We start from the raw sequence: 16,141 nt of genomic DNA, 5'->3' as shown, positions 1-16,141 counted from the left end.
GGAGTGTAAACAGCGCGATAAAGAAGAGCGATATAATGCAATGCGTCGTATAAATATAACCACAGTTTATTTTTTTGAAAGAGTATTAGAAGATAACTTTGTAGAAGGTGCTTACAAAGTATAAAGGGCCTTGAAGTGGGGAATCCCATCAGCGTTCCGGAAAAAATTGACTGTGACAGATCTCATGGCATTTACACTAGAACTTTCACTTTCCTCAGAACCTTTAGTTGTCTCAGAACTTTCAGTTTCTTCAAATCAGTCAGTCAAACAGTATTTTTTGCATATTTTTGATATCTTTATTTACTTCTTGATCCCTAAAATGTTTGTTAGACAGCACAAAAGTGTAGATGAAAGTGAGTCGAGTAGTGATGAAGAAGTATTCAGGTTTCCAAGAAAAGTTAGAAATATTATTGTGTCAAGTTCAAGCTCGGAAAATGAGGATTTGTATGAGAGTGAAGATTTTGAAGAACTATTAGCAAACCTAGGTATAGAAGAAGAGAATGAGCAGATTGATACTGTCGGTTCATCTGACAATATCCAGTGGAAGGAGTTCACCGGAAAACAAAAATCATTCGAATTCACCGGGAAAAGTGGACTTCTTGTGGAACTACCTTCCAATATTACAGCGGGTGAAACCCTTTCTCTCTTCCTGAATGAACAAGTGATAGACCTTATGGTGAAAGAAACGAATAGGTATGCAGAAAACAAATTAGATCACAATACAAGCAGCGAACAAGCTCGAATAAACAGATGGAAACCCACAAATTCCGAAGAGATCAAAATATTTCTTGGACTGTTGCTTTGGATGGGTTTGGTGCAAGTTCCACTAACTACATATTGGTCAACGGATTCTCTTTATAATTTTCCGTTTCCTCGAAGTAAAATGTCTCGCAATCGATTCGAATTATTGTTGTCGAATTTACATTTCGCAAACAACGTAGCCATACAGTGTAATAATCGACTTGGGAAAGTGTTGCCATTAGTGGAGATACTTACAAATAATTACCAACAAATATTCTTACCCGGCTCAGAAATTGTAGTTGATGAGACTATGGTTCCTTGGAGAGGAAGGCTCATATTCAGGCAGTACATACCGACAAAATCACACAAATATGGGATAAAACTCTTCAAATTGTGTTCCACAGAAGGATATACGTGGTCCACTAAAATATATGCTGGACGCGATTCCAGCGAGATCCAGCGAGTTGGCATTGCCGAAAAAGTTTGCTTCGAACTCATAAACAAGCTGTTGAACGAAGGGCGAACTTTGTATATCGACAATTTCTATACTAGCTACGAATTAGCAGTAAAATTGTTAAATTTTAAAACCCATGTTGTCGGAACGGTACGCCATAATAGGAAATTTATGCCAAAAGCTGTTATGCTTCACCCACTGAAGAGAGGTGAAATAATATCACGGGAGGACGATAATGGCATTGTAGTGCTGAAATGGAGAGATGTCCGTGACGTCAGAATATTATCATCGAAACATGCACCTATTATGGTACCAATTTCGGACTCGTCCACTCTTCGCGGACGTCCTCCAAAAATAAAACCTTTAGCAGTCATAGCTTACAATACTGGAAAGTCTGGCATTGACAGAAGTGACCAAATGGCATCATATGCAACAACAATTCGAAAGAGCATAAAATGGTATCGAAAACTAGCAATTCATTTCCTAATAGGTACTTCTGTAGTGAATGCACACGTTGTTTATCAAAAAGCAACGAACAAGAATATACAAATAAGAAAATTCCGAGAGCTAATAGTTCGAGAGTGGTTGGAATCCGAAAACGCAAGACCCCAAGCAGTACACAAAGCATCTCATCGCCTGCAAATTCGCAAAAATCCTCAGGGCAAATCCATTAGAAGAATGTGCGTTCGGTGCTACGCAAAACAGAGGGAAACTCTCCAACGCCAGGACGCAAGAAAAAATGTGCAAAAGACTATAACATATTGTCCAGAGTGTCCACAGTCACCTCAATTATGTTTAAAATGTTTTAACGAATACCATAACTAATAAAATATTATAATATGTTAAAACCAAATAGTATATTATATAAAACCAAATATAAGTATATTTTTAATGTTTCTTTTTGTTTATTTTATAGTTTATTGTTACTTTCTGTTGTTTATACTCATCATAATTATGTTACGAATAAAACTATTATAAATTACCTCAAAAATCCTGTTTCAATTGGACGAAGAATAGCGTCACCCGTTTACGGGTGACGGGGCCCCTGTGGAAACATAGCCGTCACCCAGATCTGGGTGACGTGGCGTTCAACGTGTTAAAATACATTACAATTGGCCATTAATGATGTTCTTAACCCCTTAACGTACGCGCCCGTGACGTACACGGGCGCTTTTTACTGGCAATTTTGTACGCGCCCGTGACAATCACGGGCGCGCCTCACTGGCTATTTTTAAACGCTCGTTCGACGCGGACGGTTTCTAATATTTGTATAGAAACCTGTACATAATTACGGGTAACGGCCGTTACGGCGTAACGTACAAAATCTAGAAAAACATGTGTTCTAACATAACAGCCTTTATCTGAAATTGAAATAGGATCCTCCGCGAAATATGATCTGGCAGGCACGTGCGTCTGACCATCCGTGCGGATTTGAGATGTACATGTCAATCGTAGTCGTCACATAAAGGCAAACAACCAATTAGTGTTCGGGTAAAGAAATCACACCCCCCTCTCCACCACCAGGGTACCAAGTCAATATAAGTGCCCATCAGGAGCACTGTAACAGACACTCTCTGCTCCAAAACTTCTCGAGATAGAGAACTGACAGTTCAAGCCAGCCAGTGATGCTGAATATTTTATGAAAGTTTGCTTTCAAATTCTAAAATTGTTGCTCAAGCCAAAACATTCAACATAATTATTTGGTAGGTCAATTTTGTATATAATAATACGTAATATAAATATTTTATTTCATTGAATTTCTTTATCGTAATTGAGTTATAAGAACATATTCAATTTTATAGAAGTGAATTTTCTTGATTCTTTTATTTTGTATATGTATATTTCAGTAAAACCCTTTGAAAATGAGCGATAGTGAATCAGAATATGCCAATCTATCGCAAAATGGTTCCGAAGAAAGTGATAGTAAAATTGAAATTGAATCCGAGGAAAGCGACGATAACGCCAATTTGGATTTAGCGGGAAATTGGTATGTTATTACCAATCAGTTCGTCCCTGCACCACCAAGATATCCATTTATTGGAGCTCCTGGCTGCACTTTTGCACCGCCAGAACAGCTTGATGTTTTTTTTTATTATCAATTATTTTTTGATGATTCTCTGATCAACCACATTGTTACGGAAACGAATAAATTTGCGCAACAGCAGCGAGGACTAGCGTCAAGATCATGGTCGCCAGTTACTTTTGAAGAAATGCACGTTTTTCTTGCAATGACAATTCTTCAAGGAATTGTAATCAAACCAGAGGAAAGAATGTACTGGACAACTTCGGAATTGTTTGAAACACCCATCTTCTCGAAGCTATTCCCTTACAGAAGAAAAGGGCTCGATTTGGAATCAAACTCTATTGTCTATGCGAGTCAAAGTCTGGATATTTATACTCCAGTATAATATATACAGGGAAAGGTACAAAAATAAATGATAAATACAAGGATTTACCTATGTCTTCCCAGGTTGTATTATCACTTATGGAACCACTGTTTGGTATGGGATATTGCCTAACAACGGACAATTTTTATACGTCCCCTCAGTTAGCAGACTTACTTACCAAACAGAAAACCGACACGTATGGAACTTTGCGTGTGAATCGTAAAGACGTTCCCTTGGAATTGCAAAAGAAAAGGTTGAAGAAGGGAGAAACGATTGCGTTTCAAAGGGGCAAAGTAATGGTGCTAAAATGGAAAGATAAGAAAGACGTTTGTCTTCTATCTACAATCCATAATCCACAAATGGAGGCAACAAAAAAAAGTAATAGAGAGGTGTTTCGTAGCGTAACGCTCTTTTGAATTTCGCCGGAACTATCCTGACAAGGATATGCAGGAAGATTGTGGAAAAGGTAGATTAATAAAGAATCGAAATTCGTCACTCAACGTTAACACAATTCACTTTATTAACTTCGCTTCCGCGATTGAAGTCTCGATAAGCGTGCAACTTCTCCGCGACACGTTGAAGGCGAAGCGAATATTGGTTTTAAGCGTTTGCGTATTCGAGTAAGCGATAAGCGCGTTGTTAGAGTTAAGCGAGACACGTGTACTGCGTTCGATGTTTAGAACAAAAGTGATCCATCGACACACCTACAGGCACCGCGATCGCGCGTGGCGCCAGGATCGAGGGTTTTGTGACGTCATTAACGGACGAGTTAATTTGTCAAGCGGGATTCTTAAACTAAGCGAAATTAATGAATAAAATTAAATCTTAACCTAATTGTAGTAGTAATTTACAACCTTAACAAGAGGGAAATGCCATTTCCAAACCGAAAGTCGTCATCGACTATAATGATACAATGGGAGGTGTAGATCGGCTGGATCAATATCTTCAAGACTATCCATCCATGAAAAAGAGGGGGAAAAAATACTACAAAAAAGTATTTTTTCATTTATTAGATATTTCGCTGTGGAACGCATTTGTGTTGTACCAAAAAAACGGAGGCCAAAAGACCAATTTGGAATTTAGAAAAACCTTGATAAAAAGCATAATTGGAAAATTTCATACACCTACTAAAAAAGGTGGAAGACCTAGTATTCAATCTAGTCCAATGCGTCTAATTGAGAGGCACTTTCCCGAATATGTTCCACCAACTGACAAAAAGGATAACGCATATAGGTGTTGCACTGTATGTTGCAGCAAAAGAGATAAGAATGGAAAGAAAATGCGAAAAGAGACAAGATATTTTTGTAAATCGTGTAATGTGGCACTGTGTGCCGTGCCATGTTTCATGGTGTACCACACACAATTAAATTTTTAATGTACTTTTTTATGATATAAAAATAAAATTAATTTTTTATAATATATGTACGTGACATTTAACGAATAAAGAACATATATTTAAGAAACTACGATTTATTCACTTGTCTTGCCCCCTTTCCACCTTCCAATATTTTTTCTCAATTTAATTATATATAAACACCAAATTTTCACTTTAAAAAAAATTGATCATTTTTAGAACGAAAATTCAAAATTAATGTGTACATTAAGGGGTTAACGAGAGTAGAGTAAGCAGTATTTTGCAAAAAATTCGTCTCTTAGTAAAAAAGTTTCGAATATCTTCAATGTTAATCGCTTTAAGAACAATAAAATTAAACAAACCAGTTTTAGATTATGTTATAAGGTGGAATTCAACATTTAATATGTTGAAACAATTTTTGGAATTAAAAGAATTGTTCAACGAAATTAATGAAATTGGTTTAGAAGATCGGTTTAGAATGGACCAGCGTTGTACAAGAATTAGTATGTACTTTAAAATCCGCAAAAATTGCTACAAAGAGATTACATTTACGCATTATAGATCAAATTAAAATTGAACATAAAAAAAATTAAAAATGATTATGCAACGATGCTAATAAATCCAATTAATTCACGAGAGAAAATACTTCTCGAGAATGGTTCTTTATTAGCATCGGTTTTTCTTGATCTAAGATATAAAAATTAACTGTCAAAAGCTCAGAAAGAAATTGTCGCAATACATTTAGTAAACATATGGGAATATTATAAAACAACATATCAGATAAAAACATTAGACATTTCTACTTCAACGTCTGGTATAAGTGTTTCTGTTGAAAATCAAGATATTGATGACATGGACAAACTGCTCTTTGAGGCAGACAAAGAATTAAAAGAGGATGTAATTCATTCAGCTCTTATTACGCATTCTCTAAGGCTATGTAAACCTAGCACCCGACTGTTAAAAAATTAACTTTTTTTTCATAAAATGGTAGTATATCGTTTGTAGTTGGTTGTAGTAAAAATATTTTCGTTTGTAGTTGGATCAATTAATAAATAAACAAAATTGAAAAATTGACCCGCACCCGACATTGAGATATTTCAAATCGGTTTTTCCATGTGATAGAAAATCGTTTGTAGTTGACTGTAGTGAAAAAAGTTTCGTTTGTAGTGGAATAGTTTAAAAGTTACAGCCGATTGTTTATACTCCGAAGAGGTAACTTTCTCAATTTTTAATATTGTTGAAATCCGTTTTTTCCATCTGACAGGGAATCGTTTGTAGTTGTTTGTACTGAAAAAAGTTTCGTGTGTAGTTGAATAGTTTAAAAGTTATAGATGATTGTTTATACCCACCAGCCAACTTCGTCAATTTTTAATATTTTTTAAATCCGTCTTTTCTATCGGATAGGGAATCGTTTGTAGTTGTTTGTAGTGAAAAAAGTTTCGTTTGTAGTTGAATAGTTTAAAAGTTATACGTGATTGTTTATACCCATCAACCAACTTCGTCAATTTTTAATACTTTTCAAATCCGTCTTTTCCAACTTGTTCGGAATGGTTTCTAGGTGTTTGCAGTGACTGTATTGGATACTTGGGCATAAAATAAAATATGGATATTATGTTTCTGCAGCAGTGTTCGCGCAGTGGCTTTCATGACTCGTTCTTTCAAATCATTATGAATTTCCCACTTATGTTCCCATTCGTTTAATGATCGCGAAGTAATGAGCATCAATGTAGATAATCGCGGAAACAAATTTATATGTATAATTATCGTAAACCAGCTTTTCTGGTATTTCCTCAACTGTAAATTGTTTTCTGCAATTGGGATAATTCATTCGAGCTGAAAGCAAAGCGTTTCCAACATCTTCGATGTTAAGCACCATGTGATTGCCTCCCGAATGAATGCTCGTAATATTGGTACTATTGCATCGTGAATACGTGTTTGTATGACTTGGTTTACAAGCTTCATTTACGGCTTCTTGTAGACCTGCCAGGCCGCATCTATATATAAAGGCTGGGTTAAGATGTAATACCGGCGTAATGATTGACTTTTCTATTAAACAATTAGTGCATCGAACGGTTGTTTCAAGAGACAGCACATTACGAAGAATAAATTTTTCCTGCAGATGTGAAATATTAATCGAGCAATCCATTATTCCATCTTTTATTTCTTTAGTGGCACTTAAGATACGTCCTCGTTCTTTATATAATTTTGTCGACACACCCATCGTTGACAGTGTCTAAATAAATGTAGATATGTAGATGTTACTTTTTGCAAGATACTCGGAATATGTTTGGAAATCATGATAAGCAACTAAAATGCTTTGAATAGTAGAATCGAACGCACGTGTGTTGCGTACGCTAACGATCTGTTTACCGATATTTATTGGTTTTAAAGAATTTCCATTTACAAGCATCGGTACCATTGGGGTAAATTTTGGCCGTTTGTGAATAATCTCGATATCAGGACATGCGGTGAGATATTTACCTCGTTTGTTCGCTCTATCTGATATTTTTGATTTAATTGGATTTGTCTTTTTAACAAGACCTTTCCAATTTTCGGTCTCGTTAAGAAAGGATGTTTCCGAGGGAACAGTGTAAATAATATCTCCCGATTGGGGTAAAACATTTGTTACATCTTTTACCAAGTCCTCCGATTTATCAATGTGAGACTCGTCGCTTATTTCATTTATTACTGACCCGATCGAATTGTCAAGAAAATCTTCAGATCCTCTTGTGCTATTGGTGGCTACTTCTTCACGTGAGTTTATTAGCGGAAGATTTCTTTTCTTAGTTTCTTTTTTCGGTACATTCAATAGTTTAGTAATTCCCATCAAAGATCTAAGATGAATAACGAGATATTTGTCTACTCTGATAGCCTTACTCTTTCTAAAAACTTGATGTTTTAGTTCCCGAAAGTATTCTTCACTTCGAGCCGAACTAGCAACATGTATATCTCTCAACTCTACGAGAGTGGAGTTTTGTTGTTCATTGGGTACCGTTGTCATTACAGCTGTCCATAAAACAAACTGTTTCGATAATTTGAATCAAGAAGAACCAAAATGAGGGCAATGGTATGGATTTAATCGACCTTGTTTTAAGGTCTCAGTGCTACCTGTTTCGTTATCGTTAGAAAGATGATAAGATTTCAAACGATTCATAATTCTATTGTGGGCAGCGAAACAATGACTTTCTTTATCCTCAATATTTTCATAAGTCGAAAATGCTACTGATAAAACGTCCGTGCACATTTGAATGAACTCGTTAATCTTTGTGCATGTAGTCAAGAAACCGACGCAGTGCAGATAAAAGTCTTTTTTCTCAGGAGATTCATGTTTGAAACAGCTCCAACGGGCAACTAATTTTATCAGATGTGCAATGTCGATGCGAATAAGACATCGAGGATGTTGGACACGCATGGATGATGAGCTGTTATCGAAGACAATACAGTTCTCGATGTATGTATGTCAGTATCATCCGGAGCGAGTTGCTTATTTCGAAGCACAGACCACTTGCTTATTTCGAGGCAATCCTGTACATGCAACAGAGATTGGGACCCAGACGTTTCAGAGTAATGAAAATTGAAATTAAAAAATAATGCATTACTTATTAATTTTTTCAAAAGTAATTAGTTCTTTATTTATTAATTATTAAAAAAGTAATTCGAAATGGAAAAGCCGCACTGATTATTTAAAAAGTAATGCGTAATGAAAAACATCGGATTGCTTATTTAAAAAGTAATGCGTAATAAACAAAATCGCATTCATTTTTTAAAAAGTAATGCGTAATGAAAAAAATCGGAATGATTGTTTAAAAAGTAATGCGTAATTGAAAACCTTCATATTGCTTATTACAAAAATTATCTTTAATGAAACCGTAATACATTACAAAAAGTAAGGCATTATTTAGAACCCTGTTGCATTTTATCCATTCGAGGTGTAGAATCTCGGGTTACGCGCGACAACCAGCCAAGCGTGAACATAAAATGGGACAGACAGTGGTGGAAAGAGAGAGGTCTGATGATGAAAGGAAAGAGCCGAGACGTATCGGTGTGACTAATACTAATTCAATTATAAAGTTTTTTATTTTTGCCTTTTTTGTAATGAAACTTTTACTAGCGCATTGGTGAGACTTTTCGCATTAAAATGACACCAAACACGATATAGTTTGAATTCTAATTACTTGCTAAAATTGATGTTAAAAGTTGGCGAAAAGCAAGACAGATCGAAATCAAAACCAGCTGCGGTATCGGCTCTGCTTTCAAAGGTTGTATATATTCAGCCGAGGTGTCAATTCTGCGTCCGTACATACACATCATTTGTATTCAACGCGATACCTTGTAACGGGGCGGTAATAACGACATTGTAACGACGTTGCGCACCGCGGTCGGTTTCCCCGTGCCAGGGTTCGCTGGGGAACAGGTTCGAGAAATAACGAGTCGGTGTTAGTTAGCAAAAATAAACATATTTATTCAAAATTAATAAAAGTAAGGGAGGTGACTATAATGAAAGCGGTGGGCAGCCGGCCGCGGCCCCTGACGTAGCCGTAGATGGTTGCGGCGGTATCTCCTGCCGGGCTCGCTATAACAGAAGAAGCTAATAGCCGATGTACACTCAGTCCCATCGAAGTTGTCGCAGTGAAGTTGGCGCGCTAACGCATTCACGCCGCGGCGGCGTTAGCGCGCCAACTTCACTATGACAACTTCGATGGGACTGAGTGTACACTGAGTTGCAATGAATTTGTCGCAGTGAAGTTGGCTCCAGATTTACTGGACACATTCACGCCGCGTCGGGTGGAAGGGTAAATTCTAAGAGAGCATATTTAAAAAGACAAAATAACTACTGCGTGTAAAAGAACATAAAAATGAATTTAATTCACTGAAGTTTTGCACTTCGAATATAAACGCAAGATAAATGTTTAGTTTTATCATTTCACAGTTCGTTAACACATTGCAGATATGCACTTAATGCATCAGTTAATTATTACGCGAAGGACTGCATCAAATATTTATTATCTTATTATATTTATTATTATATTACTTATTATTATTATTATCTTATATTATATATTATATTTTTATTATTATTGTATTACTTTTATTATTGTTATTTATATATTATATTACTTATCATACCTGTATCATATTATATTATATTACGAATGTTTCGATTAAATTCATTTTTATTTTCATTTAAACGCGGTAGTTATTTTGTCTTTTTAAATATGCTCTCTTAGAATTTACCCTTCCTATATGCTGGCATTGTGATTGAAATTCAAGAATTGTCCTATACCATGACGCGTCGGTGAGACGATGGGCGAGATCGTCTCACCGACGCGGCGTGAATGTGTCAGTAAATCTGGAGCCAACTTCACTGCGACAAGTTCATTGCAACTCAGTGTACACGGTGCGAGAAATCTCGTACGAGAAGCCCTCGAATGCTACTTGCATGCGAACTCGTATCGTGTACACGTTTTACGAAGCACTAAGGAGCGAGCTGGGACATGAGGCCCGTGGAGTGAAGGTGAAGGTTTTCTGTACGGACCCAAGAATGAGCAAGGTGGCAGTAATTGAAGGTTCGGCTGCCGATATGAGCCGCCTACTGAACGGTAGAAGAATCAGGATTGGGTGGTCGGTAGTCTCGGCGCAGGAGATCCCCCGCCTTCTGCGATGCTATAAATGTCATGCATTTGGCCACATAGCGAACGGATGCAGCGTGACCGGTGATAAGGAGGGTCTGTGCAGAAAGTGCGGGGAGGGGGGCCACCGGATGAGGGAGTGCGATAAAGAGCCGAAGTGTCTGCTATGTGTGGCATTATCTAAAGAGCAGGTGGGGCATGTTGCGGCCTCGGTCCGGCGTCCGAGATATAAAGAGGCGTTAAGGCTCAACAGGCGCGGGTAAGATGACGATATTACAGGCGAACATCAATCATTGCAGACTTGCACACGACCTGCTGAAGGTCAGGGCGACAGAATTGAGCGCGGATTTGGTTGTAGTGTCAGAACCCTACACCGTACCGGGGAATTGGTTTAGCGACACTACGGGTAGGGCGGCGATCTACATTACCGGTGCAGGTATGGCAAAATGTAAACAGACTACGATCATAGGTTGTGGGACTGGTTTTGTCGGAATCAGCTATAACGGCGTGGGTATTATTAGTGCATATATCTCCCCGAACGCTAATCACCAGGAGGTGGATAACTAGTTTTCGGCGCTGGAGATGCTGATTAAGGAGGTGGAATCGTCCCATACTAGGATCCTGGTAATGGGGGACTTTAATGCCAAATCCCCACTTTGGGGTTCAGCAGCATGGTGTGAGAGGGGCAGAGCCCTATTCGAATTGGTCACGAACCACGGCCTCCGCCCAATTATTGCGGAGGGGGGCGTCACCTGTGAGAGGGGAGGCGGGTCAGTGATTGATATTTTAGTAGGAAATGATAGGGTTCTTAGCTGTCATGTATCGTCTGTGGTCAGCGACGAGTTTACAGCCTCTGATCACAGACACATTGTGCACGAGTTTAAGGAGGAAGGAATAGTTTCACCGGAGAGCCAGGATCTATTTGATTTGGGAAAGGGCAGGATAGATGAGGATGGTCTTCTTTCTAAGCTCCTTGAAAGGTATGGAGACGAAAATTTTACAAAGAGGGGAAGGACTGGTACCATCTATGAGGTAAACAAGTTCATTGAGGATGTGGAAAAGTTGGTTAACAGGCATACCCACTACAAGAGGTTGACACCGAGAGACCTTCGACCGGCGTACTGGTGGAGGGATACTGTAGCTGATAAGAGAAAAGAAGCGAATAAAAAAAGGAGGAAGTACACACGGGCAAGGGCTAAGGGTATTGCGGCGGATATAGAGGCATCCCGAGAGGACGAGTTCTCGTTCGTTACTCGCGCGAAAATGAATTCGGAAAGAACGACAGGCCAGGCAGGCCATGTGCATTCTGTCATTTTAACCCTTTGATTACTGCTTTTTTTTATCTATTTCATCCTTCTTCCCTCGATCCACTTGAAACTCGTAAATATACCCAGACATGTCTGAACTATACCACAATTTATAGTCTCTTTGTATTGGCTGGAGTGGACTTTAAAGCCCCAATGGGTCTCAAAGCGTTTAAATTAATACAGTACCATGAGAAAACTGACGAAACTTATAAGTCCCGTCAGTTAATAAACGGTTAAACCTTGAGCTCGAATCAAACGCGTTGGTACATTCGATTTATATCTCGAATCGTGTCAACACCTTCACGCATGCAAGTTTCGAGATGCGAGCCTCGAACGTTTTTCACGAACGAGATTTCTCGCACCGTGTACACTGAGTTGCATTGAACTTGTCGCAGTGAATTTGGAGCCAACTTCACTGCGACAAGTTCAATGCAACTCAGTGTACATCGGCTATAACGGTGAGCTGGCGATGGAGCCGTGTCGCACTTAGCCTAGTTGTAAAAGACTTATGAACTACGGTCGGGTCCCGGCCCGTCACAGAAATTACGCGGTCTTACATACTAGCGCAGGTCGTAGTTGTCGCTACGCGGTCTTATGAACGAACGCAGGTCATAGCTCTCGCTACGCGGTCTTAAGCCGCGTCCCCACTGAGTCGGCATTTGCCGATCGGCATAGCCGCTTGGCAATGCCGAGCAAGTGTGGACATGCGTTTGGGCTTGGGCCGCATGGCTTTCAAATAAAAGCCGAACGACAAATCGTGCCGAAGCCAAGAGTCGGTCTTCGAATCTAGACACGCGACAGTAAGCTTGTAAAAGTTTTCATATTTTCTAACTCGGAAAAATGACGGAATGGACACAAGAAAAAGTTTTACAGATGATAGAAATGTATCGAAATCGTTCAAACTTATGGGACTGTCGCGATAAAACTTATAAAGACAGAAATAAAAGGCACGATGCATTAACAGAAATAGCGGTGTGTTTCGGAGAATCGAAAGAGGAAATAGATGGGAAAATAAAAAATCTATTAAGCCATTTTTCAAGAGAACTGAAAAGAGAAGAAAAAAGTTTGAAATCTGGTGCCGGCACCGATGAAGTGTACAAGTCGAAGTGGTTTGCCTTTAAAAATATGCAGTTTTTGAAGGACAAAAATCGACCACGGAAAACTGTTAATACAGAAGATAGGGTTAAGTAATTATACACACAGTTTACAATAAAATACTATTTTTTTATTATTACAAAATAAACCAGAGAAGTAAAACACGATTAGCATTTTTCATATTGCCAAGGTACGGCTCCTTCAATTGTCGAAAAGTATTCCGTGAACTCCTCCCTTACTTCTTGTGCATCTGTCGAACTTCTACGTGCTACTGTCGGAAAACTTGACAAAGCCGTTTCTGTTAACTCTGCCCTCCAAGCAGCGGGAATAAAATGTCCGTCGTTCGAACACTCATTGTCGAATGTTCCTGGGGGATTATAAATATTCTTTGATGGACTTCGCCTTAAAAAATTATGTAAGTATACAGCTGCTAGTACTACTTTGGTTGCTGTATCTGGCTCTAATAACAATGGCTTTCTGAATACTCTAAATACAGAGGATATTATGCCAAAAACGTACTCAGAAATTCTTCGTGCTCTGCTCAATCGATAATTAAAAATTCTGTTTTTGGATAATTTTGCATGAACCCCCGGATATGGTTTCATGATATTTCGTGTCAGTGGAAAAGCATCATCCCCTAGGAACACAAATGGACTTTCACGTGTCCTTCCCGGGAGAGCACAGTCACCAGGGAGTTTCATTTTTATATTCGTCAGCAATTCATTAAATTTGGAGTTTTGAAATACTCCTCCATCAGAAATTCGCCCTTGGCATCCCACGTTGCAATAAATAAAATTGTAATTTGCATCAACTACGGCAAACAGTACAATGCTGAAAAATCCTTTGTAATTGAAAAACTCTGTGCCACTATTTAGTGGTGCTTATACATATACAGTAAAACTTGGATATATGCAACAAACATTGGGACCCAGGCGTTGCATATATCCAGTCGAGGTGTCGAATCTCGGGTTACACGCGACGAGCAGCCAAGCGTGAACGTAGAAAAGGACAGACAGTGGTGGAAAGAGAGAGGTCCGATGATCAAAGGAAAGAGCCGAAACGTATCGGTGTGACTAATACTAATTCAACTATAAAACTTTTTTATTTTTGACTTTTTTTTACTGAAACTTTTACTAACGCATTGGTGAAATTTTTCTGATTAAAATGATACCAAACACGATATAGTTTGAATTATAATTACTTGCTAAAATTGATGTTAAAAGTTGGCGAAAAGCAAAGGAGGATTGGAAATAAAAACCGGTTGCGGCGTCGACTCGGGTTTCAAACGTTGCATATATCCAAGCGAGGTGTCGATTCTGCGTCCGTACAAATCGTTTGTACCGTGCCGCGTTACCTATTCTACGTTCGTACACAACATGCGACGTGTTGCATGTTGCATGTTGCGTGTTTCATGTATCTTTGGTGTACGGCCTGCCTTATACATATGTAGCCAAATCATGTCGTGTTTGGTACCATTTTAATCAGAAAAATCTCACAGATGCATTAGTAAAAGTTTCATTAAGAAAAAGTTAAAAATAAAAAAGTTTTATCGTTCAATTAGTATTAGTCACACCGATATTACGGTCGGATCACATTACACGGTTTCCTCGCCGAGCGGCTCGGTTCGGCTTAGGGGGATCCCCCCAAGTGGAGGGGATAGCGATGTTGCATATATCCAGACAAACTTTTGTTGCATATATCCAGGTTTTACTGTATATAGTTATGGCTCAACACGCGTTGGAATTGTTAAACATAATTTTAGCAGAAGAATATAAGATTCTTTCGGATTCTTCCAGAGAGCCTATTGCGCTGAGTTCCAAGGTATATGAAACAATCAGTATTGTTTTTGAAAATGTAACTGGGAGAAATCTGTCGCCAAAGTACATTTATACGATTTTAAAAGGAAATCATTTCTATGTTAGATATTTCAACAAGTACTTTAGATGACTCTCGCAATGAACAGAAAATTGAATTACAATTGATCTTGCCATTCAAGACATGGCTAGCAATGGGTTTTGAGAAAGTAGAATATACAGACAAACTACGGTCAAAAAGATCTTATAATGTATTGTTTCGAAAAATTTGGACTAACGTTTTATTCGAACAGTTGTGGCAGCAAATACGTATGCCATGTGCTTTATCGTTCAAACGATACAAAATGTCCGAATCTGGAATTTTTTTGAAGATAGTTGCTACTTGTTCGGAATGTAATTGTATCTTTTCGGGAATTATTGCAAATAAACCGAGGTAAATATTTAGAATAAGGGAGCCACCTCCGATTTCGATCACCTTGAAATATGTTGTCAAAGGCGTTATTCTGAACAACTTTTTCCTATATATATATTAGTCGGGCTCTTTTAGTTTTCGAGATATTTGAGAAAATAGTTATCTTAAGGCTACATAAATTTTCGACAGCATTTTGCGTTCAATAGAGTGCCTTGTGTGTATATATACATATATCTTCTTTATGATTTTTACTAAAGTCGTTAACTCATTGTCCAAAGTAATCAGTGAACTTGACATTTAGCATTAGACTGTACTACTAATGCCGACGGTACTTGAACTTTATCGACTCATATCTCGAAAAGTACTCAACCGAAAGAAGCTCATGGAAGTGTTTTGAAAAGCTCTCGATGTCAGCTACAAGAATATTAAATAAAAAGTGGGTGTTTCCATTTAAAATTTTTAACTTGACCTGGATAGCTCCTCCATACTTACGCTCAAGGTCAAGTACGTACCACCGTTTGATGCATCTATTGACACCCTACAATTTATGTATTAAATATTTTTTCCTAAAATGGCTTGTTTTCGAGATATTTCACCGGTCCCGGACTTTTTCCTCACCCTGTATACTATCCGTTCATTAATCCCCACATGTGTTTTCGAAGTAATTAAGTTCGTCCCAAAGGGGTTTGGGATTATTGTCGTCGTGGGGGCGGGAGTGTTTGGGGGGCTAAGCCCCCCAAAACAATAGAGAGGATCCTAGTTGCAATTTATTCACTCTTGGAAATATTGATAGTAAAGCGCGTTATTCTTTCAAATATCTCGAAAACTAAAAGAGTCCGACTATTATATGTATAGGAAAAAGTTGTTCAGAATGACGACCTTGACAACATATTTCAAGGTGATCGAAATCGAAGGTGGCTCCCTTATTCTAAATATTTACCAAGCGA

General features: G+C 38.3%; 2 protein-coding genes across 2 annotated transcripts; both read left to right on the top strand.

The window, feature by feature from the left end:
* Positions 1-319: 319 nt before the first annotated feature.
* Positions 320-2,020, top strand: LOC123989272 (piggyBac transposable element-derived protein 4-like). Its single transcript, XM_046289996.1, has one exon. It carries the CDS (start codon positions 320-322, stop codon positions 2,018-2,020), a length of 1,701 nt encoding a protein of 566 aa, XP_046145952.1.
* A 1,037-nt stretch (positions 2,021-3,057) lies between these two features.
* On the top strand, positions 3,058-3,603 carry LOC114881983 (piggyBac transposable element-derived protein 4-like). Its single transcript, XM_046289995.1, has one exon. The coding sequence runs from the start codon at positions 3,058-3,060 to the stop codon at positions 3,601-3,603; it is 546 nt and encodes a 181-aa protein (XP_046145951.1).
* Positions 3,604-16,141: the final 12,538 nt, after the last annotated feature.

The sequence above is a fragment of the Osmia bicornis genome, unplaced genomic scaffold, assembly GCF_907164935.1.
Source record: "Osmia bicornis bicornis unplaced genomic scaffold, iOsmBic2.1, whole genome shotgun sequence".
Taxonomy (NCBI): Eukaryota; Metazoa; Arthropoda; class Insecta; order Hymenoptera; family Megachilidae; genus Osmia; species Osmia bicornis.
The sequence above is the reverse complement of the archived record's forward strand: the minus strand, read 5'-3'. Positions and strand labels throughout refer to the sequence as shown.